At 39.1% G+C, this 26,365-nt stretch overlaps 1 protein-coding gene across 1 annotated transcript in view; it reads left to right on the plus strand.

The window, feature by feature from the left end:
- Positions 1 to 24,650, plus strand: part of LOC124622243 (myrosinase 1-like) — a 98,996-nt gene extending 74,346 nt beyond the window's left edge. Inside the window, exons 9-12 of the mRNA XM_047147898.1 lie at positions 3,077 to 3,225; positions 13,109 to 13,243; positions 18,923 to 19,029; positions 24,449 to 24,650. Of these exons, the coding sequence (XP_047003854.1) occupies positions 3,077 to 3,225; positions 13,109 to 13,243; positions 18,923 to 19,029; positions 24,449 to 24,575 (518 nt within the window). The 3' untranslated portion in view covers positions 24,576 to 24,650. The remainder of the gene's footprint in view (positions 1 to 3,076; positions 3,226 to 13,108; positions 13,244 to 18,922; positions 19,030 to 24,448) is intronic.
- Positions 24,651 to 26,365: the final 1,715 nt, after the last annotated feature.

A 26,365-nucleotide genomic window follows, 5' to 3' on the forward strand; every position in this document is an offset into this window, starting at 1 on the left:
GAGTTTGACATGGCACTGAAAGACCTGAGTCGAAACAAGGCCCCCGGAGTAGACAACGTTCCATTGGAACTACTGACGGCCTTGGGAGAGCCAGTCCTGACAAACCTCTACCATCTGGTGAGCAAGATGTATGAAACAGGTGAAATACCCTCAGACTTCAAGAAGAATATAATAATTCCAATCCCAAAGAAAGCAGGTGTTGACAGATGTGAAAATTACTGGACAAACAGATTAATAAGCCACAGCTGCAAAATACTAACGCGAATTCTTTACAGACGAATGGAGAAACTGGTAGAAGCGGACCTCGGGGAAGATCAGTTTGGATTCCGTAGAAATACTGGAACACGTGAGGCAATACTGACCTTACGACTTATCTTAGAATAAAGATTAAGGAAAGGCAAACCTACGTTTCTAGCGTTTGTAGACTTAGAGAAAGCTTTTGACAATATTGACTGGAATACTCTCTTTCAAATTCTAAAGGTGGCAGGGGTAAAATACAGGGAGCGAAAGGCTATTTACAATTTGTACAGAAACCAGATGGCAGTTATAAGAGTCGAGGGACATGAAAGGGAAGCAGCGGTTGGGAAGGGAATATGACAGGGTTGTAGCCTCTCCCCGATGTTATTCAATCTGTATATTGAGCAAGTAGTAAAGGAAACAAATGAAAAATTCGGAGTAGGTATTAAAATCCATGGAGAAGAAATGAAAACTTTGAGGTTCGCCGATGACATTGTAATTCTGTCAGAGACAGCAAAGGACTTGGAAGAGCAGTTGAACGGAATGGATGGTGTCTTGAAGGGAGGATATAAGATGAACATCAACAAAAGCAAAACGGGGATGATGGAATGTAATCGAATTAAGTCGGGTGATGTTGAGGGTATTAGATTAGGAAATGAGACACTTAAAGTAGTAAAGGAATTTTGCTATTTGGGGAGCAAAATAACTGATGATGGTCGAAGTAGAGAGGATATAAAATGTAGACTGGCAATGGCAAGGCAAGCGTTTCTGAAGAAGAGAAATTTGTTAACATCGAGTATAGATTTTAGTGTTAGGAAGTCATTTCTGAACGTATTTGTATGGAGTGTAGCCATGTATGAAAGTGAAACATGGACGGTAAATAGTTTGGACAAAAAGAGAATAGAAGCTGTCGAAATGTGGTGCTACAGAAGAATGCTGAAGATTAGATGGGCAGATCACGTAACTAATGAGGAAGTATTGAATAGGATTGGGGAGAAGAGAAGTTTGTGGCACAACTTGACCAGAAGAAGGGATCGGTTGGTAGGACATGTTCTGAGGCATCAAGGGATCACCAATTTAGTATTGGAGGGCATCGTGGAGGGTAAAAATCGTAGGGGGAGACCAAGAGATGAATACACTAAGCAGATTCAGAAGGATGCAGGTTGCAGTAGGTACTGGGATATGTAGAAGCTTGCACAGGATAGAGTAGCATGGAGAGCTGCATCAAACCAGTCTCAGGACTGAAGACCACAACAACAACACGTAGATGATTGTTGTTTTAAATTACAGACTTTGTAATGGACCTAATCTCAAAATGTCTTATTTCTAAAAGATAGAATTAGGTCTGACCTTCGTTTATGCGGAGCTAGTCTTTTCTGCAAACTACTTTGGACCCCTTTATTTATCCCTTGGGTTACTTCAGAGTTTTCTCGTACGTTTTCAGCGTTTCGTTTCGGCGTATAATTCTATTGGTTTCTCCCTCTTGCACTTATCATGTCATGTTTCACAGTCAGTATAGTTCAAAGTTTATATCCGCACCTGCCACAATTTAGTTTTTCTAGGTATCATTTACCGCAGTGGACAAATTTTGCTAGTATGAGTAGTCATAGTCTTTTTGTAAACGGGTTTGTCATGAGTTGGAGGAGCGAATAGTAATTAGTTTCAGAATCTCTGTCTAATTATGATATAGACCGGTTGATTTCTCTCTTATCGAACTATATAATCTTATCCAACTATATAATCTTCTGTCGCGATTTTGGAAGGACGTGTTCGCTATAAATATTTGAGACCTGAGCCAGACCTCTATCAGCATCTCTCCCTCTCATTAATTTCCTAGAGCCCATTTTCTCTACATACGCCCGCCACCTTCCGTTTACTTCCATGAATATCATGCTAATCACCTACGTTTATCAAATTTCTAGCAGATTTGAAAGATTTTGTCAGTTGCTTTTTATATTCACATAGTTTCTATTTGCGCACTCTTCAGCTCCTTGTAATATAGGCATGTGAACTTGCAAAATGATCTTTGGTTCTGGTTTAGTTTCAGTCCTCACAAAAGTAATTCACATAACGTGTTTCCACGCTGTCAACAACTTTTTTGTTCCTGTCGATACGAAAATCGACTACAACATTTTCATACTGTTGTTATTGCCCTGTATTTATCTGTTTAGAAATCAGACTTTTTTTTCATTTTACTTCAGTAAACACAGTCCATTAGAACTTTAACCTGCGCAGCTCTCTTTTCATATTCTACTCGTATTTATCTGCATCTTCAAAATTGCTAATAATCCATGCTTCGAATAAAAGAAACTTAACTACGCTCTGTGATGTTGCGTCAGTCCCTCCTAAGTAGTCCCCAATGTGATATGACAGTGGTGGGACTCGTTTACCTTTCAGATTTACAAACACAATGGTCTTCGGGATATTACTTTTGAATGCTGTATGCCCGGCGGATAGTGTTTAATTATAATTAATGCAGTTATTTCCATTGCATTTTTTCCTCGTGCCGTTAGTCACTTCTGAGTGTTTCGCCTTGTGTAGTCATGTGACACCTCAAAGTCAACGCAGGCAACGGACGCTCTACTCCGTCCTAAGCCTCTTTTGACAAACCAGTTGGCAGAACGACGATGTCTTCTTCTACTGGAACTCTGCAGTCGGTGTGGCTGATGATTTTTACTCGAAAACTAAACAGTGGCAGACGTCGAGTTTCGGAAAACGGGTCCTGTGTATTAGTGGTAAGAGACGCCGTTATTCGACAAGGAACAGATGCGAGACTACAAGACGCCAAATGATTCACTTTTATGTTTCCGATGCGAATGAGTTTTTTCGAATTTCGCAGGTTCATCGGACTTCTTTGGACTGAACGCGTATACGACATCGCTTGTCATGCCTGGAGAATCGGGTACCTCACCTTCGTTGGAACTCGACAGCGGAGTCATCAGGTTCTACAATGAGTCGTGGCCAGTGAGCTCTGCAATTTGGCTAAGGGTAAGGTTCAGACGACGCCGTGTCTTTGAATATACCAGATGTAGCCTACTGTGCATCGAACGTTATCTTAGCATCTCCTTCACTATCATCAAAGCAGCATCCAAGACTACTGTATAGGAACTAGCGATCCTGAACGGGAATCAAGACAAATATTATGACAATACTACTGACTGCAGCGTGGACATCGCACAGGAGGTAAAGCCAACGTCCAAGCCATCTTTGTGAGTTGGCTACAGTCAGTGCCGATGTTCATTTCCCAACCTCCATGATTTACAGCCTTTCCGGCCATGCTGATTTCTGGAGTAAATAGGTTCGTTGACATCCGGCACCCATGTTGTAGGTAGTCAGTTTCGTTTCCTTTCCCTTCTGGGAGGCATCTGTAGCCTTTTTATGACTATCTACAAACCTGTATTCCCTCTGAATTGCCATAGTTATCACCTAGTTCTCTACGACTAAGGGTCTAGTTTATCACCTTGCACTGACACTCCTATCGGAGTTAATTTACTTCCCCTTGTCGTTAATACTTCATTTAAATGATACATAAATAAGAGATGAGACAGTGGGTAACCCAGCCGCAGCTGTTTGCTAAATTTTATCCACATTCACTGTGATGATGCGTCCACAATACATGGCTCTAACTGCATTAAGGGAGACCATTAGGACACCATTGTTCCTCACGCTCAGCCACTAGTCATTTTCAGTGAGGTGACAATTGTCATGGGAAAGCGATATGTACATATACAGATGGCGGTAATATCCCAGGCGGGTACCTCAGGACTTGTGTCACTTCAGTGTAGTGGCACTATGTGATACACTTATTTATAGATTAACAAATGAGAGGGTCAGAAGCACAGGGGTATCAGTACATTACTTGAAAAACCGTTGTTAAAGTTCACAGATTCCAGAGTTGTCTTGAGATTGTAAAATGGAGTATTTCGAGTAAATTAGACAAAAGGAGACATTGTAGCATTTTCCGTTTGCGTGCTGGAAGAAAAAGTCAATACAAATGATAAGTTTTATATTACATTTCGTAAAAGTCTATATGCATTGGAACCCTTTGGGTCCCAGAATATCTTGAGTTAAGAAGGATGTGATTTATATTTGCTCTGTAATGCTTTATTATTGGTTGTTATCAATTCAGTTATTATGGAATTGATATCTAGAGCTATAACGGAACCCTTATGTCATGTTACATGAAAACTATGCCTTTTGTGATTTACAGTACGAAACATAATAAGAAAGAATACGTATTATCCCATTATTGAAAACCTATCGCGCCACCAGGTTCACGTCCATCTTCTAGTATATCATAAAAAGTTTAAGTGAATAACATACAACATTGAACTCGCTGCAACCCAACATAAATATAACGCATTTGTTGATACAGCATTTATAATAAGAAACAGTCTACTCATAATCTGATTCCATAAAGTCTCATCATCTAGTTTAAGTTCTTCAAGTGGATGATACTTTGTTGTTCTTGTCGGTTTTCCTTCTTCACGTTGAAGCGAAAGGAAGAATTCATGTTGTATAGACGGGGTTAATGGGAGCAAGTTCCGAAGATTATTTGATTTATGAAGCTTATGCTTTAGATATTGCTTGCACAGAGGTAACAAGATGACATTTGTGGGATTTGCCTTTTCTGTCAAGTTTGGTTTCACACAAATGCATAAGTATCTCTTTAGTGGTAATTGTTTCTGACATCTTGCAACAATTTTTCTTTTCGTTAACCAGAGATTAACACCAAGTGAGAGTCCACGTTTATCCATTTGCGAGAACAATTTCACAACTACCGTGCTCTGTATGCAATTCTCTCATTTTTGTGAGAAATACCACTTGTATCCCTTTGCTTCTGACAACATAAAAGTAGAATGGAGTTTTCGCCCTCTTTAAGTACATTTTGGTATTTATTGTTAAAGTATGAAGTTACACAATTCACCAGTACTATGCCTGGATGGGTCTTAGGTTCCCAAATTCCGTAAGAGACTTGTGCTTAGAGCCAAGGTACTTAACAAATTACACTTATAACATCGTAATTTAAACGACACCTCCTGTTTCCTTTCTTTAACTAATGTCTTCTTCCTTTCGACATTTAATAATTTAGTAAAACTATTCCCAGAATATCCAAAGCTGCTTTTAACTGTCCATAGCTGATATTTCTTCGACTAAGAGATTTAACATTTTTCCGCCCCCTATCATTTTGCCTTACTTTTCTTGGTACTACAATGTATACTTCATCTCCTTCGGCTTCGTCTTGCGGGTTTCCTGCATAGGTTCTATATACTTCCAATCAAAAGATTCTGATAAGTTTTGCCATCCCTGGGCACTAGTAAGACTCCTTCAGTGATTTTGTTATGACTTATCAGCTCTATTCTTACATTTAATTCTCGCATTATTATTACTTCCTTCTGGTTACTTCCTTTGTTTACCATAGACTTTTCTTCACAACAATTTAGCTACCTGTCATTCAACTCGTCAGTAGGAACACATATTGTTATAATTGCAAAACTTTGTCTCTTGATAATCACGTCAACTTGTAAGATGAAGTTATTGATCAATTGCTACAATTTAATGTTTCCTTTACAATTATTATTAATGGAAAATGTCGCTCTCTCTTTCATGTGCTACTGTACATACAGAAACAATAAATTTTCACTTTGTCTTTGTCTTCCTTAGAACTCATATACACACTATTACTTTTATAGTATCTTTAAAAACTTCTTCTGATTTAGTGGCGAACCCTTGTATACTCCATGGTACTGTAATCATTGTTCGTTGACATAGCAGCTGCGGTCTTCTGTTTCATCAAAGACTGGACTGAGAGCTTTTGCATTCGATATTTTTCTCTGACGGAGTTCCATCAGTCACCAGCTTGGAGAATTTGGAAGTGAACTGTACTCCGTTGTCAAAAGTGGCGATGGTTCCTCTACGCAGGCGTTCCTCTCCTTGTCAGCCGTCCAATTTGGAAGGAACGCTATAACTTTTTGTACTGCATTCCGCTTGCCTCACCTCTAATATGCGGCAAGCTAACATAAGCTTCTCCGACTGATGGTCTATTTCAATGGTATTGAGCCTCCCTATCAGACAGAAGGTAGCAATCCTTGGAGAGCATCATATATGGAAGAGAATATTTTCATGAGGACTGCATTGAGGAAGTAATTGTTTTATAATGATTTCAGACAGATAGTGATACAGACTAGTTTGGGGAATCAAAGTTAGAGAGCTGTATATTAGCAAAAGTAAACAATTGTTTTTTAATACAAAGTAAAGGACCTCTACATTACAATCCATTTCAGAAAGCTGGTTATTTAGTTTGTTTCATGTGCCATGGTTAATCTGCAAGATAAATCGTAATGATGTGAAACGATTCATTTTACATTGACATCCCACATTAATATGTAGATATGGCTACATGCTGAATTTTTCTGAGGTTTTCTTATCCCTCGCAAAGTGGTCCAATTTGGTCTAATTATCAGAGTTGGAAGGAGTTTCACAATAGCTCGAGAGATTGGACAGAGATATAAAGTCAGACACGAAACAAAAGCAATAGGTATCTGTCAATACAAACCTACTCTTTTTGGGAAGACAACCGAGAGAGGTACTGTTGCGTGCAAGGATTTCAGTGAGACAAATCCTAAAGGACGTGACAAAACTTAATTTTATCTCAGTCATGCAGACAACAAACGGAATGCAGAACATGGAAATGCTTTATCCGGAATAACAAACGTAAGATCTAAAGTAAGCAAGAATATGATCAAGAGACGACTTGTTATTACCAATGAGCAAGGTATCATTTGAAATGTAAGTGTAATATAATGTTCGCTGTATTAGTCAGCCACTGTGGCAGAAACTATCCAATATCCATCATTGCCAAATGTTGTAGTAAGGCTCCACCGCAGTTTAAAGACAAGAATGTTCCCGGAGAAGACGACTAAAATATGAAGAACTGACGGAAAAGCATATGTTAGTACGCAGGTGGGACATAAAAGATCAAGAATTATCCTAAAGCAGTTATATTAATGAATTAGGGTGGCAAAGGCAATTATGAAGTCCTGTAATTCTGTTAGTACAGCGTTTCATGTTTTCAATAATTTTCTGAGCAATAAATTTACTGAACGTTTAGATTTTTACCAACAACTCAAAGAAATCGAATTTTTCCAAATTTTATCAATTGTTCATCACATGAAAAGTATCAAAACACATAACGAGTCTTAAAAGATACGTTGAAAATTCACTGAGTACACAAAACATTGATGAAATGAATATGCTGTAATGCCTATCAAAAGTTAGTGTGAATCAAAACCACTTAAAGCTCTTGACTGATATTAACAAAAATGCATGGAAGAGTGCCACAGTAGGTGAACATTTCATACCTGCGTTATCGCAGTAGCCAGCTTAGTTCGTCAGGAAAGCATGATACTTCCAATTATGTTTATCGAAACTTTATGAGATGAAAGGGCTATGTTGGTGCAATAGACAGACAAAAATCGATGGCAAATAGTTGAAACAGTTTGCATGCCATTCTAGAAAACACCAAATACAGCAAGGAAATAAGCCAAATTCTAAGATCAAAACTTTCAGCTTGTCTCAGATAGAACATTACCATTTAAAATACTGTTTCTTTGTTGGTTCCCACTTCAACACTGAGCAAGCAAAATTTTGTCGGGTCACAAAGCCTTAAAATGAGATCCAAAATTTTCAGTCTGCATCTACCTTTAAAGCAGGAGAAATGGTTTACTACCTGATTCTTAGTGGATGAGCGTGGTACCAAAAGTTAACATTTATGTCAGTCCTGTCTGTGATCTTACTTTAAAGTACGATGTGAATTTTTAACGAAGTTATGTCAATTGGTTTCCAAATGTTCTTTACATAGCACGCATTGTGTTTCATCCATTAGTTTCCACAGTCCGTTAATATTGTTCGGCCGTCAATAGAGACTGTTAAATAGAATGTAGAATTGGTGGCTAGAATATTGCGTTCGAAACTCGTCTTACCTTTGTTTCACCGAGCGAGGTGGCGCAGTGGTTAGCACACTGGACTAGCATTCGGGAGGACAACGGTTCAAATGCGCGTCCGGCTATCGCGATTTAGGTTTTTCGTGATTTGCCTAAATCGCTTCAGGCAAATGCCGGGATAGTTCCCTTGAAAGGGCACGGCCAACTTTCTTCACCCTCCTTCCCTAGTCCGACGGAACCGATGACGTCGCTGTTTGGTCCCCTCCCCCAAATCAACCAATCAACCAACCGTTGTGTCTCATAGAACATTTCATACATTTCTTCGAAATACATGTGGACAGAAGAACCTCAAGAACAATATAAACGTAAACTTAAACATAAGAAAAGCGCAATTTTCAACCCGTTTCTAGTTGTCAACTGAGTAATACTTCTACAGTACCAGATAAATAACTTGCTGATATTGACTACAGTGTGCAACTTTACTTGCGGTAACAATTATGTGACACATAATCGCTAGTCAGCTTCAAATAACTGCTGTCTGACCACCAGAATGTGAGTATACGAAGTAAGCTTTTGACGTGGCTCATCTTATCATAACGATTCAGGACATGCATTGTTACTTCAAGGCCTTATGGCGACAAGGATTGTTCGTGAAGCACCTTAATTAGCAAATGATAAATAGTAATATAATTACACTACGCAGTGAATGAGGGGCGACAAATAGTTTCTGTTTGAGGGCGTTGCTGCAGCGGAAATGCAACCACGCATGACTGTGTTGAGGGTACATAAGTGTGGCATTCGTATCTCTCCGACTTTCTTGCAGTAAATGCGGAAACGTGAACTATGATGACGTTATTACCAAATGCATCCAAACAGGACCAAGGAGCTGCTATTCTTTTCACGGCTGCCGCAGGACCAAAACCGACGGACATCCATCGGACAGTGAGGAATATGTATGGGACCTATACCTGTTCAAAACCACCGTTGTGGAGAAGTGCACCAAGTTTCGGTACACCAGTTGATGTGCGAGGCCAGCTTCCTACATTACGGGCAACAACAAGTAGGCAGTTGGTTATGTTATTAGGGCGGACCGTGCGTAACCAATCGAGCACTAGCAAAGGACCTCGACGACAGCTTCGGTAACATGCAACACATTATACATCAGGCATTAGTCTGCCGTTAAGGCCTACAACTAGTGGATACACTGGACGTTGAGCGCCGAACAAAAAGCAAACCGTGTGGCTGTTTGCCTGAAGCACCCGATGCATTTCAGTGATGAAATTGTTGCAGGCGACGAAAGCTGTTACCAGTACTGGGAACTGTAGTGAAAGCGTCCATCATCTCATTGTGCCAATAAGTACAAGAGCAAGCCGTCTGTTGGAAAGGTGATGTACATCCCGTTCTTTTATTACCGGGAGCCATTCATTCTTTCAAAGAACCTGGTGTATCCATCAATGAGGAACGGTACATCGCTGCACTGGACACATTACGGCGTGCAGTTAAGGCGAAACATCCGGGAACACTGCGGAAACAGGTGCTGCTGTTTCACGATAACATACTTCCCCGTGTCACAGATATCGTAAGGCAGAATTTACAAATCAAGTCCGAGACACTTGAGCGCCCGCCACGTGATTCTGGTTTCTCGTCATACGTTTACGACGCCGCTGGTCCTCTGGAAAGTCCTTGAATGATCGACGTTTCGGACGAGGATGTACAGCAGTCAGTTACGGACCTCTTCACGCTGCTGGACACGATGGTTGCTTCCTGAATCTGGACTGTACGGCCTTCTAGGGACATTTTTTTATCGCCTCTTACACGAATAGTAATCATTAAACAAAAGATCGCCAAAAGCATACATCCGAACTTCAGAATTTCTAAATCACCGGAGCTACGAATACAGCCCGTTCAACAGCTGCATACAAGTCTTCTTACAGTAACAAATTCACCAAGGTCGAAATATTCAGTCCTCGATGACCCGACTTTTGAGTCGAAATCCAGTCTCGAACAGATGGATATTCTAAATCCCGAACTGTAGGACACCGCAAGTATTTACAATTCCGAATAATACTCAAGCCCACGAGGCTCTCTGAGCAAACAGTACTTTACCAGAACAACCTCAGCGACCAGAAGACAAAGACGAAAGTCCCTGAGCTCTGCTCAGCCTTCCTATTCACAAATCTCGTCATGCGAACGTTACGTTATGCTATACAGCAACTTGGAATTCGACCACAGTTTGCAGGATTCGACATAGTATGGCAATTAATTTTGGCTTATTAAAAACGACATCTCACATTATTCAATTTTCACTGTACCAATAGGAACATACTTTACTGAATTTTACACGGAACAAACGGAAATGGAGTGAAACTAATCAACAGGAAAGCGTTACTGACTACATTAGTGCAATTCTACGTTAGTCAAGTAACAATACTGGATATGCACTGCTTGACAGCTGCTAAGGAACAGAGATATTGTTGCACAGGAATAATCTAAGGTAATGATGCACGACATTAATCAAATTAAATGAGTAATATAGGTGTAATGTTATATTTATAACGGAAAATATTACAGATTTCACCACATGTGAAAACAGGATAACCGACATAAATAGCGTTCCTGTTTGACACAGATCAGACTCCCAACATAACGCCCGATATCTGACTCTCAGTAAAGGATATGACTTTGTCGGATACTAACACACATTTTGCACCTGTTATTCGTGCTAGCTGCTAAACTGTTGAGGAGTATATGGAGCTTATTGTCCCCTTCTGTCTCAAGGTGGTTTTCAGTTCTTGCCCGGTTCGGGTCAGGAGTGTCCGTTGAGAAGGACCTACCAAAAGCATCCCATTCATACTCAAAATCGTTTACGTCCGGGAAGTATGTAGGAAATGCATACGTACAGTATCTTCACCTTCCAGAGCGCCCGACACCTTAGCAATCCTGTTAGATCGGGCGTTGTCGTCCATAAAAAAGAAGTCGGGTCATACCGCAACCCCCATAGAGACGGACGTGATCCAGAATAATCATCCTGCGGTACCACTGTTCCATCACGTTACTTCGCGCAACGATATGAAGCGGTGTTTTTCCATTGTGCATGATGCCTGTCCACACGATGACGCCTAAGTCACGTCAGTGCGGTTCATGAACTTTCTGCTGTGTCTAACGTGTTCCTCTCTGTCTCCTCACGAACTGGTGGCGAGTATCACTTGCCACAATGAAGCAGGATTCGTCGGAGAACATCACTCTGGACCACTATTGCTAACCACAACCAACGTGCTTCATAAACCAACGAATAATTTCTCGACGATGGTGTGGTTGAAGTGGGATGCTTCCAATAGGCTTCTGGGCATGCTAACCAATCTGATTTAATCGCCGTGAAATATTTTTGGCACAAACAGGCTACCGGCAGCGGTTGCAAGATCTGCAGCGATCTATCTAGGTGTGAGATACGTGTTCCCTTTCGCTACTAGGGGTCATATCGATCCTCTTTGCGGCATGGTGGTCCATCTACGACCACTTGTATGCTTTCGTGCTTTCGTATAGCACTTCCAAATTCAGTGGCCTTTTTTAATCGTGCGATATTTTCAGACGCATCCATTAGCACACAAGTGACACTGTGACTGGCTTGGAAAGGTTCTGCTGTTCTTCCACGATCGTAAGCGCTCAAATGATGTTTTGCAGACATGTTGCTATACCATCCGGAATGTCACGCTAATCGGTTTCACAACAACCTTCATCAAACACCGAACTGTATGAGCTATCGAGTATATACTGAGCTTTTTTGCACAGGTTTAGCATCAGTTAACTCTTCCGAACCTCTACATTTCCTTTTACTGTCATTGATCGGGTCTTCCATAGCAGTGGTCGCTTGTCTTCTAGCGACTAGCTTTCGTTCGTTACCAGATGTCAGTTGTTCCTAAGCAACTGTCAAGTAGTATATTAAGCCACCACATGTCATTAAATAAGGTGATTGATTGTAAGATAATGGAACAACTCTCTCATGCTGGTGATAATCCTTTGTGGAATGCTGGTTAGGTTATTCAATAAATTATTTATAAATGGTAATTCTATTTGCAAGTTTTTTGTTTTATAATAATAGGAGTATGGTCATTTCCTAGCTGGCATACAGGGCCACATAGGGTGTCTTTACTACTTTTTATTGATTTTAACCCAATTTCTCGTGTACATCAATGTTACCAATTTCGTTAGTAAAAATTTTATACACATGGTAATAATCTTAATGAGGTCATCTCACTCTCACGAATCCAACACTGCCTTTAGATTTGTAGCATGTCTATAAGTAGTTATGGTGTGTCCTGTGAATAAATTAGGTTTCCATTGTAACATATTCACTTTCTCGGATATCTTGCCTAACTTACTCCTCACGCAAGCAGTGGCCCACTCTCCCCTTACCATTTCGGAACTTCCAAGTCCCAGAGCCGCTGTAACACGTCGAGAGGCGCTCCCCTTGCTGCAGTAGCCGGGTCGCTCTGCCGAGCAGCAGGTCTGAACTACCTGGCCCAGCCATATGACGGCAACTTGCCAGCTACACAGAGCTCAACCAACTACTCAGCATTTAAATACAATTCTCAGCACACATGCTGCTCCTCTTGCTTCAAGCGCTTCTTTTTGCCGGCCTATTTATCTACAGCTACATCTAGTGACATCTTCCATCTGTCTACCTGAAACGTCGCGTATCTGAGGTTTTCTACTATGTCTATTCTGATACAACTGCACTAAGGCAGTTTTATTGCTGCTAGTAAACAACGGTATACTTAATTTTCTGATGCTGTGTTTGATTTTGAAATTGCTTTTTTAACGTGTGTCAGACTGTTTGAACAATATTCATATCACTGTCTGAACATCATAAATAATTAATTTTGATTACTGCTCCTCGTTTGCATTTCGTATTATTTTACTGATAACAGGTGGTACCATGGGGATTTCGGAAGTTGCTGAACTGGGTGGCCACAGAGTACCAGGGATATCCCATTATTGTAACGGAGAATGGTTACGCCGACACCGGAGAACTCGATGACCAAGTGCGCATCAGCTACTATGGAGTGAGTATATACCACCTGAATTTTCTGTTAAATGTGTGTCAACATCCATTTATCTCAGCAACAGATGTATTAACCAGTATCGCCGGCCGCTATGGCTGAGTGGCTCCAGGCACTTCAGTCTGCAACCGCGCTGCTGCTACGGTCGCAGGTTCGAATCCTGCCTCGGCCATGGATGTGTGTGATGTCCTTAGGTTAGTTAGGTTTAAGTACTCTAAGTCTAGGGGACTGACGCCCTCAGATGTTAAGCCCCATAGTGCTTAAAGCCATTTGAACCTTATTATCCTGTATCGAATTATTTCAAGAGACTAGCACTAGTTCCGACTGACACTTTCGTGAATCTAAAACTATTCCTTCATCAGAAGCAAAAATCAACCTCCTGGTTTCTTATGGCAAAAAATTGTCCGAGCGTATGTATCGGGATACAAATTAAGCTAGTTAAGTAGCAAAGATGCAAACACAAAAAATGAGCGACGGTACAAGAGAATTAAAATGTACTATTATCATGCAAATATTCAACATTGAGTGAAATCCACGCAAAACCTGTATTATCATGCAAAATGTTTATGTAACAAAGTAATGGATAATTGTCACTCGACACAAAATTTCACAAATTGAACAGAAAAAGAATTTTCGGGAAAAAAAAGTTCAACATTAGTAAAATTAGCGCAGCGGTATTTTATATATTCGAGAAATCCAACACTATCTGGCTGTGTATTAACAAAAAAAAAAAAAAAAAGAACGAATTATGCTGGAAGAAAAGGTCCTCATATTAAAGCCGCACACTATATGTTTCTGTATGAAATTCGGCCCAAATTTACTTCCCAACTCTGTAAAAAAATCTACATATTACGAAAACTGTAAACCCACAAACTATGATGCAATTTACTCTCGTATGCTAGTCTTTGACTAAACGTAACCTAATTTGAAGTGAACTGTAACTGGTCTGAAAACAACATGTGTTTATATTAGATAAACAACTGAAGTAAAACAATAAAATTTTCCACTCACCTAGTGTCCTGACAACATCGTTGCAGGTTTCTCGAAAGCGCAACAGCAAACATCAAGCAGGCAGCGGCTAAGCTAGATTTCTTTTTTAAATAAAATTTCCGAACTATATTCAAACTGTTACATACCGTATGGCCCAGTGCGGTAATGCGTAATAATAAACCTTCTTTCAACAGTGGAATGGGGAAAACAAGTATTCCTATGAAATGATATTCCAAGGCAACCACTGTAGAATGAAGTATGTATTCAAAAAGACAGAACAAAATTCCGCATGATCATCACACAAAACGTTCGCCTGTACAATACTATGCTTAACAAAATGAATAATGATTTTATAAAGGTACAATGTTAACAGTGAAGTTCTATAAAAACCAAACAGCTCAGTCAGTCGATATCCTACTGCATGACTCACGGTTGTGGGGTAGTCTTTCTCTCAGCTCTGAGCAAGTTAACTAGATGGCAATAATCATTTTGACAAACCATGCGCACAGTTCTGTAGTTTCACCTTATACTTCCTCTGTTCAACAAAATAGCATTCTTCAAGATTTATATTCTTTTCGGTCTCCGATATATGCATCATATTCATTCTTGCTGTCCTTTACATTAACTGTTCATCTAACACATCCAACCACAAGTCAACACAGGACTGCTGAACACCTCATCACCTTTTCCACTTCAACTAGGAATGTATCAGACTCAGCAGAGACAAAGACTGTGCCACAACGAGACCAGATTTTGTTTAACAGCAACATAACTTACTCTCTCTCCCTGACACGCACATCGATAACTTGCAAAAATCAAAAGGACATGTACACGTTACAAGTAATGCACTATTGTTGACAGTATGCCTCTGGAAAATGGTATATAGCGTAAATGGGATATTTAGTGTACTTGTGCTAAACTCTTTGTGTGTGTATGTGTGTGTGTGTGTGTGTGTGTGTGTGTGTGTGTGTGTGTGTGTACAGTTACACTGGCTGTCACCCAGTGAAAGAAGGTGAACAATTCATTTCATAAGTCTAATATAATAATAGCCCTGAAGAGGCCCACATTATTTATGTTTATTATGTGGACATGGCCGCTTCATGGACGCTGTTCCATCCTCTCTTACCTATTCACTGAATGGAGACCACACATCAACAAACTTGGAAACAACATCTGTGTTAATACTCTTCGTCGAAATTTTTACAGCATCGGCTACTTTTCTCAATATGCTTAAAACAAAAGTCGTTCTGATGCTCACCTAATGTGGGTTTCGTTTACTCTTCCTTTCTGTTTGCAGTTCGAGTCTATTTACCAGTTTTGCTATTGCCCACTCTCTACCTGCTGTTTGCTTTAGACACAGGAAGACACATAAACTAATGTGAGACTCAGAGTAGATGAAAATAATTTTTACGGCGGAAAATATAGTTTTCTATTAATTGTTTCGAAGTGCTTTAGGCCTAATCGGGGGGGGGGGGGGGGGGGGTCTAAATGAGGAATACTCCGCTTAATCCATTCGTCAGAGTATTGTTAGCTTTTCCTTTTGGGGTTTCTATAGCAGGATATCATACCACTTTCTCACCAGCTTTTTCTGTCATATTTATATTGCCAGTCATTCAAAGCTTGAATGACTTTTCGTGTTTCAGATATAAGCAAGTGTTGTTGCGACTCCAGTATAATCCGCATGGGAACATTGCTAGACTATTTTTTTTTTTTTTTTTTTTTTTTGTAAAGATACTCATGACCTTTGTAGCTTGGACCGAATTATGAAATAAGAAATTGTCCACCAGTCTTCTTAAGGGGAGTCAAAGTAAACGAAAAAAGAATACATCAAGTAAAATCAATTTATGTTACGTGGAGAAAATAAGCTATTTCCCTACATAATTAATAACTATTGTTTCCATCGAGCATATTTTGATTTACCCTACCTCTGTTGGTTTAAAATCTTTTTAAGTTTCCAAGCTCTGTGCCTTTGAAAATATTTCTTGTCGGCCATGAATTAATTTATCTATACTATTCATATTTTGTTAGAGGACAACGCATTGTTAAGATTGTTTTATAATTATAATTTCACTTGTTTTCATCTCATTTAAGATGTCTATCATTCAGAGTATACTACTCTAACTCTTATATGAGGTTGAACTAGTCCAGTTTCCTGCTAGATGACGCCTATATCTACTCGTTTTTCACTTACTTTCTATTTTCTTTTCCTAAAATTGCTATGTGTCAACTGTACATTCAGTCGTTTTCTTTGTGTCCATAACTTCCTCTTACTGTTTAAAATTCGCGTAAAAGCTTCCTCCCTTAAATATTTCCATTTGTTTTGAAATTTAATAATTACATTGTATTTTTCTGACGTCGTATTTGTGGAATTGCTCCACATTCGAATTTATTGGAACAGAGAATGACGAAAAAAAGTGCCGCGTGAAACCATGCCCATCGGCAAAAAGAAAATTACAGTAATTCGGCATATTTGCAAAGGTTTCTGTTTCGAACTATGTGAACGATCTAGGTATGAACGAAGAGAACAGAGATTATTAGCTGTTGATCTGTACGAGAATTATTAATAACACAAAATAATTATTAGTAATAGGACTAAGAAAACATCATCAGTGAAATACAGATAAATTTAAAATACACAAGATTAGCTTAACGCCCACTGCTTTGCTCGAGTGAACTGTACGGTCCTGCAGAGATTTTTCTTTGTTTTCATTTAATGTAATTTTTATGTTGTTGATAAATTTCAGTGCCTTGTAAGTTTTCTCGCTAATGAAGGTCATATAAGTATGGTCTTTTCCGAATGTACTTCTGACCAAAAAGGGATTCTGGTGCCTCGAATCTAAAATGTTTGTTAATCATGTCTTTGGTGTTATTGTGCAGACATTTCCATAGCAACTTCCATCCCCTAACAAACATTTCTTTATATCTGACTGAAAAGTGAAATATCAATTTTCTTAAAATACTTTTGACATTTTTAGGTAACGAAATAATTTCTTAAACCTTAGGGGTTCAATTTCCAGAAGCACTGAAATATATATTTTTCTATTTCTAACCGAGAAGACAAATACGAACTCTCATAGGTGTATCCTTCGTTGAATTCCCAAAAATGCTGGAACATATATTTTTATTTTCTGATTGAAAAGCCAAATTGCAGTTTTTGTAGTTCTAGCTTCAAAATTCCTTTATTTTCGACATACTTTCAAAAAGCCTTTCATCCCCAATTTCACCCCCTTAGGAATGGAATTTCGGACAATCCTTCCTGAAACACCTACAATATAAGAACCACGCTCTCTTCCAAACTTCAAGTGTCTATCCATATCGGCTTGGGCAGGGCAGTGAGGAGTCAGAAAATCTGCCTGACCCTATATCACCGCCTTAGGAGTTGAATTTTCTAAAACACTGAAACACGTATTTTATCTCTGACTGAGTAGCCAAACACCAATTTTCAAAGATACAGCTTTAAACACGATTTTGCAATGAAATAATTTCGTAAAGCATTTCGTCTCTTACTCTAACCTCTTAGGAGTTTAATTTCCAAAAACAGTGACATGTACATGTTTTATTTCTAACAGAGAAGTCATACAAATGTTCATAGATTTAGCTTCAAAAATACTTGCACAATGAAATATTCCCTTAAAAGTTTTCATCCCCCATTTTACCCCCATAGTGGTTCTACTTCCAAAAAAACGAAAACACGTCTTTTTTATTTGTAACCGTGAAGTCAAATACCAAGGTTCATACATGTAGATTTACAAATACTTAAGTCTTTCTTCAATAATGTTATATTTTCAAGAAAGACTTTCACCCAGAATTCATCCCCAATGGGTTTAATTTCCAATAATACTTAAGGATATATTTCTTTACTTCTCACCACCAAGAAACCAAATAGCAACTTTCTTAAGTGTAGCTTCAAAATTGCCTTAATAGCAACATTTTGCAAAATAAGCCCTTCATCCGTTATTTCACACCCCTTGGGGTTGTGATTTCGAAAAATCTCTCCTTAAACGACGCATGCAGTAAAAGATCCACACCTTCGCCTGATTTGAAGTCAGGCAATTACTCAGTCAGTTAGGAAATAGCGTTTTATATACAGAGATGAATAACATTCTCACACGAACTTGTAAAATGCAACTACCACATATGAAATTCTCCTGCGAGTGGATAATTTTCAAAACATCAATATTTTAATACATTTATATGTGTATCAGTAACTTTATATTTTGCATCTAAATCAAATTCTGGCTTTATTGAGAAGCTTATTCGAATTTATGTATCCGAAGGTACGATACAGCATCGTTTGAGGGAATTACAAGATATAGTTAATGATCCGGAAAGAAAGGTTCAAACAGAAAAATTATGTGTTAATTATTATTTCATGGACGACAACCATATTAAAGACATTAACTATTCGTCACGTTTTTTTGTAATTACCACCTAACTGACAATCCTGTACATCCACCAAACTACCTTTCTGAGTCAGTGGTCGTCAAACAACTTCCATTATTTCTCAGCTGCTTATAAAGCGCATAAGATAAAGTGACTAAAGTTTCATACTAGGTACCCACGCGTCCCTGTCTTTCTAAATGGCAAATACTCATTTTAAAGGCGTGTATCGTGATGGAGAGTGAGTCTACTTCACAGTGTGTCTCCAGATTTTGCACAATTGTAGGAAATATTTCACTGTCTTTGTTTCAGAGTTACCTGGCTGAAATGCTTAAAGCTGTCAACGAAGATGGAGTGAATGTCTTTGGTTACATGGCGTGGAGCATCATCGACAACTTAGAATGGGCTTATGGATACGCGTAAGTCACATACGTTTCCCTCTGTTTACTCATGAGGAACCTCTGAAAGCTCGACATTCAGGTACTCTGGCCCTTCTTTGAAAACCATTTGGAATTCGTTGTTGCTGTTGGACCTGCTGTCGTATGCATGTTGTTGACGCATAGAGAGTGTAATGGGTATAAGTATAGATATTTCTATTGGTGTCTGTGATCGGCATACTGAACCATATTACATCAGTATTTACGTCATTTGCTGACTAATAGTTGTAATTATTGCAAGTTTTTTTGGTTGGATAGTACCTCCAAGTACCTGTGACAAGAGCAAGCCACTAATGCTTATTTTCCTCTAAGGAACTGGTCACCTGTTGAAGTGTAGATGCGTGGACACAAATGGGTTAGTCCACTCCGGCAGGCATGATCCACTTAGTGGTGCAACTACTGTTGTGCAGGAAACATCACGTTGTAAGGTATGTGACGTGTTTGTGGGAAGACTGTTCGTTGCAGGCAGAAGACAAGCAACACACAAATGTGTGTACATAATAGGGAAAGGGTTACAAAAAATCTGCACTGATACCCGTTACACACTGTGTGTGTGTGTGTGTGTGTGTGTGTGTGTAGGGTTTTATTGACGTATTTATATACCCATATCAGAAAAAATGTTGACGTGTTTTCAATCTCTGGAGCTAGGGTCATAAATAGCTCCCTTCAAAAATTCCATTCATGACTTGCAAATGACTTATTGTGCTGGCTTTTCTGCTTCTGATGTACTTTCTAATCGCAAGGATCGAAAATTCTTAGTTCTTACTGTGGCAAACGAGAAAGCTGGCTTCAGATGTGGCCATTTGTAAGTTCCGAACGGTGCATCTAATCTTGCTCTTGAACACTTTAAATCCCCGCAAACACACACACACACACACACACACACACACACACACATACACTGAAATATTAATATCGACACTTCCAAATACTAAACTGTCGATTCCCCGATGCCTCAGGAGTGTCCTATCAACCGACCTATTCGTTAAGTCAATTCGTGTCGCTTTTTTTTGTTTCGCAATTCGATTAAGTATCTCCTTACTAGTTATTCGATGTACCCATCTAATTTTAAACTTTCTTCAGTATCTTCGCAATGATTAAGATCCTTAATTTTTCTGCTTGTTGATACTTATTCTCGTCATCTTTTCACATCCTTCCAAGGCTACATTCCATAACGTAATGTACGGAGGCCTTTAAGGGGCTCCGGAACGCCCTATACTTGCAATGTTAAAATAACGCTTATAAATTACATCTTTCCTCACAAAGTATTTGAGGTAGGAAGTTGAACTTTTTACAGATTATTTATTGGAATATGGACAACAACTTAACACAGGGATTTTACAAAATTTTAGTTCAGTTATTAAAGATGATTTTTTTCAATTGTAATGAAAATTCACAACATTTTTTTACAATTTTTTATTTATATATTCAAAAATATACAGTTTTTTGGAAAAAGGCTGTGTTAAATTATGCAGAAGGTACTGTGTAACATTTACTGAAAGTTTGAAACAAATATGTTCGGAAGATCCTTAGAAAACATGTAATTAGTATGAGAAAATAAAAGTTTTGGGAATCGAGCGACAAAGATTGGATTAACTTTTTAGTGCATTCCAGGGCCATAGGATAGATTATCTTCATCCTCTGCAAACTCCTCCTCCAGCTTCCTCTTGTTCCTCCTCCTGTTTACTCTTGCTTGTATTTCTAGACTCTTTACAGCCCTGTCTGCAGCCTGAAGGCGTTCCTTGTCTAAAGCAAGCATCGCTCGTTGTTGTGTTCGTAGATTTTGCTACCATTTTCTTCAGTTGCAGTTACTGCAACACTGTTCCAAAAGGTGGTCATGTATGAACACTTATCACATTTCAGTTGTATTTCACTAGCAAGTCCTACGTGCTTTATTATGGAGAGTTCCAGACCAACTTCACTACAATGAATACATCTTACACAGTTTGAAAAAATTCCTTTGGTAACCGACATATCAAATATTTCATTCACATCCGATTCGCCCATAAAACATTCATAGTTTTCACACATTGAACCAAGCTTCTTCTGTGAAGTATTTTCTTTCCCACTTTCACTGCTATGGGCAGGTGTACTTGAGAGGTTAGGTTCACTCACTTGGTTATCGTCTTTATTGTTTACAGTAATAACACATACCTTTGGCTTTCCAACATTTCTCCTTTTCTTAAAAGCCTTCAGAGGATTTCTAACAACTTTATTTTTACTCATTAGTATACTTCAACAAAACAGAGACTCAAGAAACAGAATTAATTACGAATATTTTCGAGATAACGACAGAGTAAATAAACATGATACAATCGACAATCACACCAGCGATATATATTGAACCATCACAGGTTAGCCACAACACATACTTTATCTCACATCTCTAAAATGTACCTGATGAACACGGACGTTAATAATAACACCATTTGACAGCAGTTTAACAGCGCCACAGTGGGTCACGCCCATGTAGAACACATTTCAAAAAAAATTTAAAAATAGTTGTAGTCTTCGGAATTGAATAAATTATATATCTATTAAAAGGTAATAGTCTGCAGATTCAGAAAACGCAAAAAAGTAAAATTTGAACTTTTCATGATTTTGAGCCTTTCCAGAGCCCCTTAAGCATCAGTGAATGATGAAATTGCTAAATTTTAAGCTATAGCTCGCTATGGTGGTATTGCATAGTAAATATCTCACTGTAATGACTTATACATGGCTGCTGGAAGAGATACTTCTGTTCTCTTAGGAACGTCTAATTTCAACCATAAATGTCGCTAAGCTTTACTCGCTGCTTGAACAATTGTAATTTCTTTCATGAACTGCTGTTGATCCAATTCCGAATTTTTACAAATGAATGTTACTCCATATGAAGCATGAGAAAAGATATCTCAGTTTTTTCGTATATCCACTACCGATACCGCAAAACCATTTCAATGTCCCACCGACCAACTTACTCAGACCTTTAATCTCTCTTCGCATCTAAGCTCTGCGTGAATCTACAGATTGTACCAAATGTCTCCCTCTCTCATAGCTAATGAGTCAATATTTCTTCAACGCACAGTAACACACTTTCAGAACCACACTGACGACGCCTTCATTAATCTGTTTTGTCTAGTTTTAAAGTCGAGCATCAGCACTCTCATATTTCAACATTAATTTTCTTTGTTTCCCTACACTCAACAGCACTTCTACTAATTTTTTTTTTTCGTGATCACCCCAGAAAGCCATCAAACTGGGAAGACCCAAACGAAATTCATAATTCAATGTTATCAGAAATTGAACTAAACTCCGCCATCGTGCTGTGGAGACCCCACGATGTATCATATTTTCCGAATAGCGTTATTTGAATGCTGTGGGAAAGGACAAGGGATCTTCACAAAGCTCTCCCTGTCGGCATGCGGACTTAGAAGCCGCTACTTTCTATTCAAGAAGCGCCTCAATTGACCTCTCGAGTCAAAGTGCAGTCAGCCCACCAAGCAAATAAATCGGAACTGGAACCCGGATTCTCTGCAAGACAGACACGTTGACTGCTTTGAATGTGAAGCACATACAGAGTGACAGTGAATTATATGATGCAGAATCGCCAAAACTTCTAAACGGTTTGCCTTAGGACGTTCAAACTCACGCCTGGCCACAGTGCATGACGAGAATTATTATGAGCATGCGAATGCAATTTGTTGTTGTCAGCCATCTGCCCGTAGAAATGTCACGGTACAGCGTGCCTGAGCGTATAGTGCGTGTGGAGGCCTACTATGGGAGCAATAACAGCCCACTGCGGCTCAAAGGAAATTTGCTACCGAGTTCAAGCCGAAGGCAACAGGTCCAAGAGTGCTAACAATCAAGCATTTGATTCGTAAATTTGAGAGAACGGGTAGTGTTCATGATAACAGTGTTGGCAAAGTCGGTCGTCCAAAAAGGGTGAAAACGCCTGAAAAAATGTAGAAGACACGCGCTGTGTTTCAGACGAGAAGAAATCTATCAGACGAACTGCACAACAGGTGCTAATCAACCGGGAGACTCTACGAGAAATTGTTATTGAAGACCTCCATCTCTTCACATACGAAATTCAAACCCATCAGCCATTAAGCCCCAGGGCCATGGGAGAGCGGTTGTGTTTCACCAACAATGTCCACAGAATTGACGAACAGGACTTTGATGTGAATACTGTTCACTTGGATGTGGACGTCAATAAGCAAAATTGCTGCATATGGGGGGCTGAGAATCCGCATTTCGCGATACATAAGTTTCTTCACCCTCGACGGGTGACTATGTGGTGTGTAGTAACCAGTCACGGAATGGTCTGTGCGATATTCCTTTATGCCACAGTGACTATCGAACGGTACGTGAACGGTTTGGAAGACGATTTCATCATCATTATTCAAAGTGACCCTGATTTCGACAAGATGTGGTTCATGCAAGACGGACCTCGACCACTCGAAGCAGGAGAGTGATGTCCCGGTTGGGCACTGTGGGGGCCTGGAGGAGCCTCTGGGGTACCCAGAGACCACTGGCATCGGGCCCGATTGGCCGCCATATTGGAGGCCACTCATATCGAACATGTCATAACCTGAATCAGAATATCTGTAGTGACGTTTACATGTTGTACAAAGTGGGTGCACGCCGTTATTTGTAACGAATTTACGTTTTTTCCCAAATAGATCAATAACTGTCACCCTTTACGTCAATCACATTGGATTTGATAATTTCACTGTCCTGTTGATAACTAATGCTTTAAACTTCAACAACACGATGCACGATTGGCAGTCGTTACATGAGAACATGCTACGTCATTTCCGGTGTGTCAGTAGTGGAACAGTTAAGTATAAAAATCATCGGGATCACCGCCACGAGGTGTTCCACTTCGTTGTGTTTTGCTGATATTTTTGAAACTCCGTTGTTTTGGACAACGAGTAAAGGGTGAACGTACAACGTAGCAACTTCTATGTTGGTCAATGTGACTGTAGCATTACTTCATGTATTACCTGTTCAAATAATAGCTCATTAATGAACCTACGAATCTTGTAGATCTGATGATCGAACTCGTCGATTTCACCGCATGTCCTTCTGTGCGTTTTTTATTCGTTAAATTTCAGACGTGGATTACACACAAAAGCAGAGTCTTAATCATAAATGAAAGCTGTTGGTGTTAGAATGGATACTTCTTTGTATTTTAAAGCAATTTAATTTGGTTTTCAGAGTTAGAATTTTCGGACTTCCCTTGTCGGAACCTCGATGACTGTAAACGCTCCTAAGAACTTTATACATAAATACGTTAATACCAGTGTATCCGTGATATTGTCTGTCAGTAAGCTGACTTTTATTCTGTGCCATCAGCATAGAGTCCACTGTTATGTACTCTTTTTTTTTTTTAAATGTTACCATCTTTGGTTGTTCATAGGGTGAAGTTTGGCCTCTACCACGTGGACTTCAACAGCACAGACCGGACGAGAACCCCCAAGGCGTCGGCGAGTTTTATGGGAGACATTTACAGAAACAGGACTGTCCCTGAGAAGTACTTCCAGTAGCCGTTGATGTTGTAACATCAACCCTGTGTTGTGTCACCTGCCATCTGCATAATAAATATTCGAAGAAACTACTGATATATTCTGATTTTATTTCTTGACATAAATTCACTTTATTCGTATACAATCCTAGCTAACAGAAGCATCAGCATAATGCGAAATATCCTGTCATCCATTATCTATTATTTTTTTATTAAATCATTACAGGGTGAGTTGATTCTCATACGTTTTTGTAAAAAAAACGTATATGTTTCTTTGTATGTGGCTAGCTGTTTCATAAATCATCTTCAAAACAGTAAAAAATATCTGCAGATTTCAACTTTTGGTATAGATAAAAGATTTTAAACATGGCTGAAACAGCAACTGTTGAAATTCTTCACGGTAAATAATGACAGCCAAAACAGTTGCAGGATGAATATTTATTAAAAACTCATGGCCACGGTTTCGGTATATATAAATATACCTTCATCAGAAGTAAAATACACTAAAATCACATCCTGAAATGGAGATTTATAAAACAATTGTGCCAAAGGCGTCGTCAGTAGTTAAAACATATGCGAAGTACTGATGGTAAAGTGTGTTCGCATCGACCCTCTGACCATAATTATGTTGTATAAATGGAGATGATGTTTTAACTACTGACGACGCCTTTGGCACAATTGTTTTATGAATCCTCATTGCAAGATGTGATTTTAGTGTATTTTACTTCTGATGAAGGTATATTTATATATACCGAAACCGTGGTCAAGAATTTTTAATAAATATTTATCCTGCTACTGTTTTGGCTGTCATCATTTACTGTGAGTAGATAAAAGATGCAGTTCGCCATTGCAATTCGCTTCACAACCTTGTCGGCAGCATTTCTCAAACTGACACTATAACTTTCACATACTACATTAACTCAGCTTCTACATCTTTTTCGTTCCTTTTTTCGAGTACTTTCTGGTTACAGCGATTTATTATCTCAATGCCACATTATCTACCTAATGCTAATCCTGATTTCTTTGACATGGCATTTCAAAGTTAATAACTTTGCCGTCAGGATTTGCCGTGATGTTGGAATCCTTCTAGATGTTCTTACGTAATATGTGACTTCATATAAGTGGTATTTGACGTCATCATCAGCTAGATGTGAAATACCTTTCCATACGACATTCAAACCGTGGCATTACGTAATGTGTTCGGTTACGCACAAAGTCCGCAACGTGACGTAAGCCAACATCACTGTAATGACGAAAGTGACAGCTAGACTACCGATTGTTCCTCCGATTCAATATAATGGTAAATCGGAAGAAAATATTCCGCGACAATGAAACGAATTCATTGAAGATCAGAATAGTCCACAAAACTTACTGGAAGGTCGCCGCTGGGCTGTCTATGAATAACTAGTAAGAGGTGAAATAAGGCAGACGGCATATTAAAGGGGTAAGTAATTTAGCAAAAGTGGAATGAAAACGCGATGAGATCGTCACGTTGTTAGTAACCGAAATTTGAGGAGGCACAAAGTGTTGCAATGGCGTAGAAACAGATCATACCCTATGCGATGTCCGCTAAATGAAGTGAGAACACGATCTCTGTAGTATTACTCCTCAGAAAACAGCCCACGTCCGAGAAAATACAGGAGGCTACTAACCCTATGCAAAGGTATGACTTTGAAAATAAATTTTTTCACATCGTATGGTAATTATGGGCACTGCTATTTTTTTCTGCTAAATCAGTTACTATTGTCAACAAATAGTATGTGAATTTTAAAGCTTTTTTTGAAATTCCAAATACTGTAACTAATGTTTCAC

This window comes from Schistocerca americana, chromosome 7, assembly GCF_021461395.2.
Source record: "Schistocerca americana isolate TAMUIC-IGC-003095 chromosome 7, iqSchAmer2.1, whole genome shotgun sequence".
NCBI lineage: Eukaryota > Metazoa > Arthropoda > Insecta > Orthoptera > Acrididae > Schistocerca > Schistocerca americana.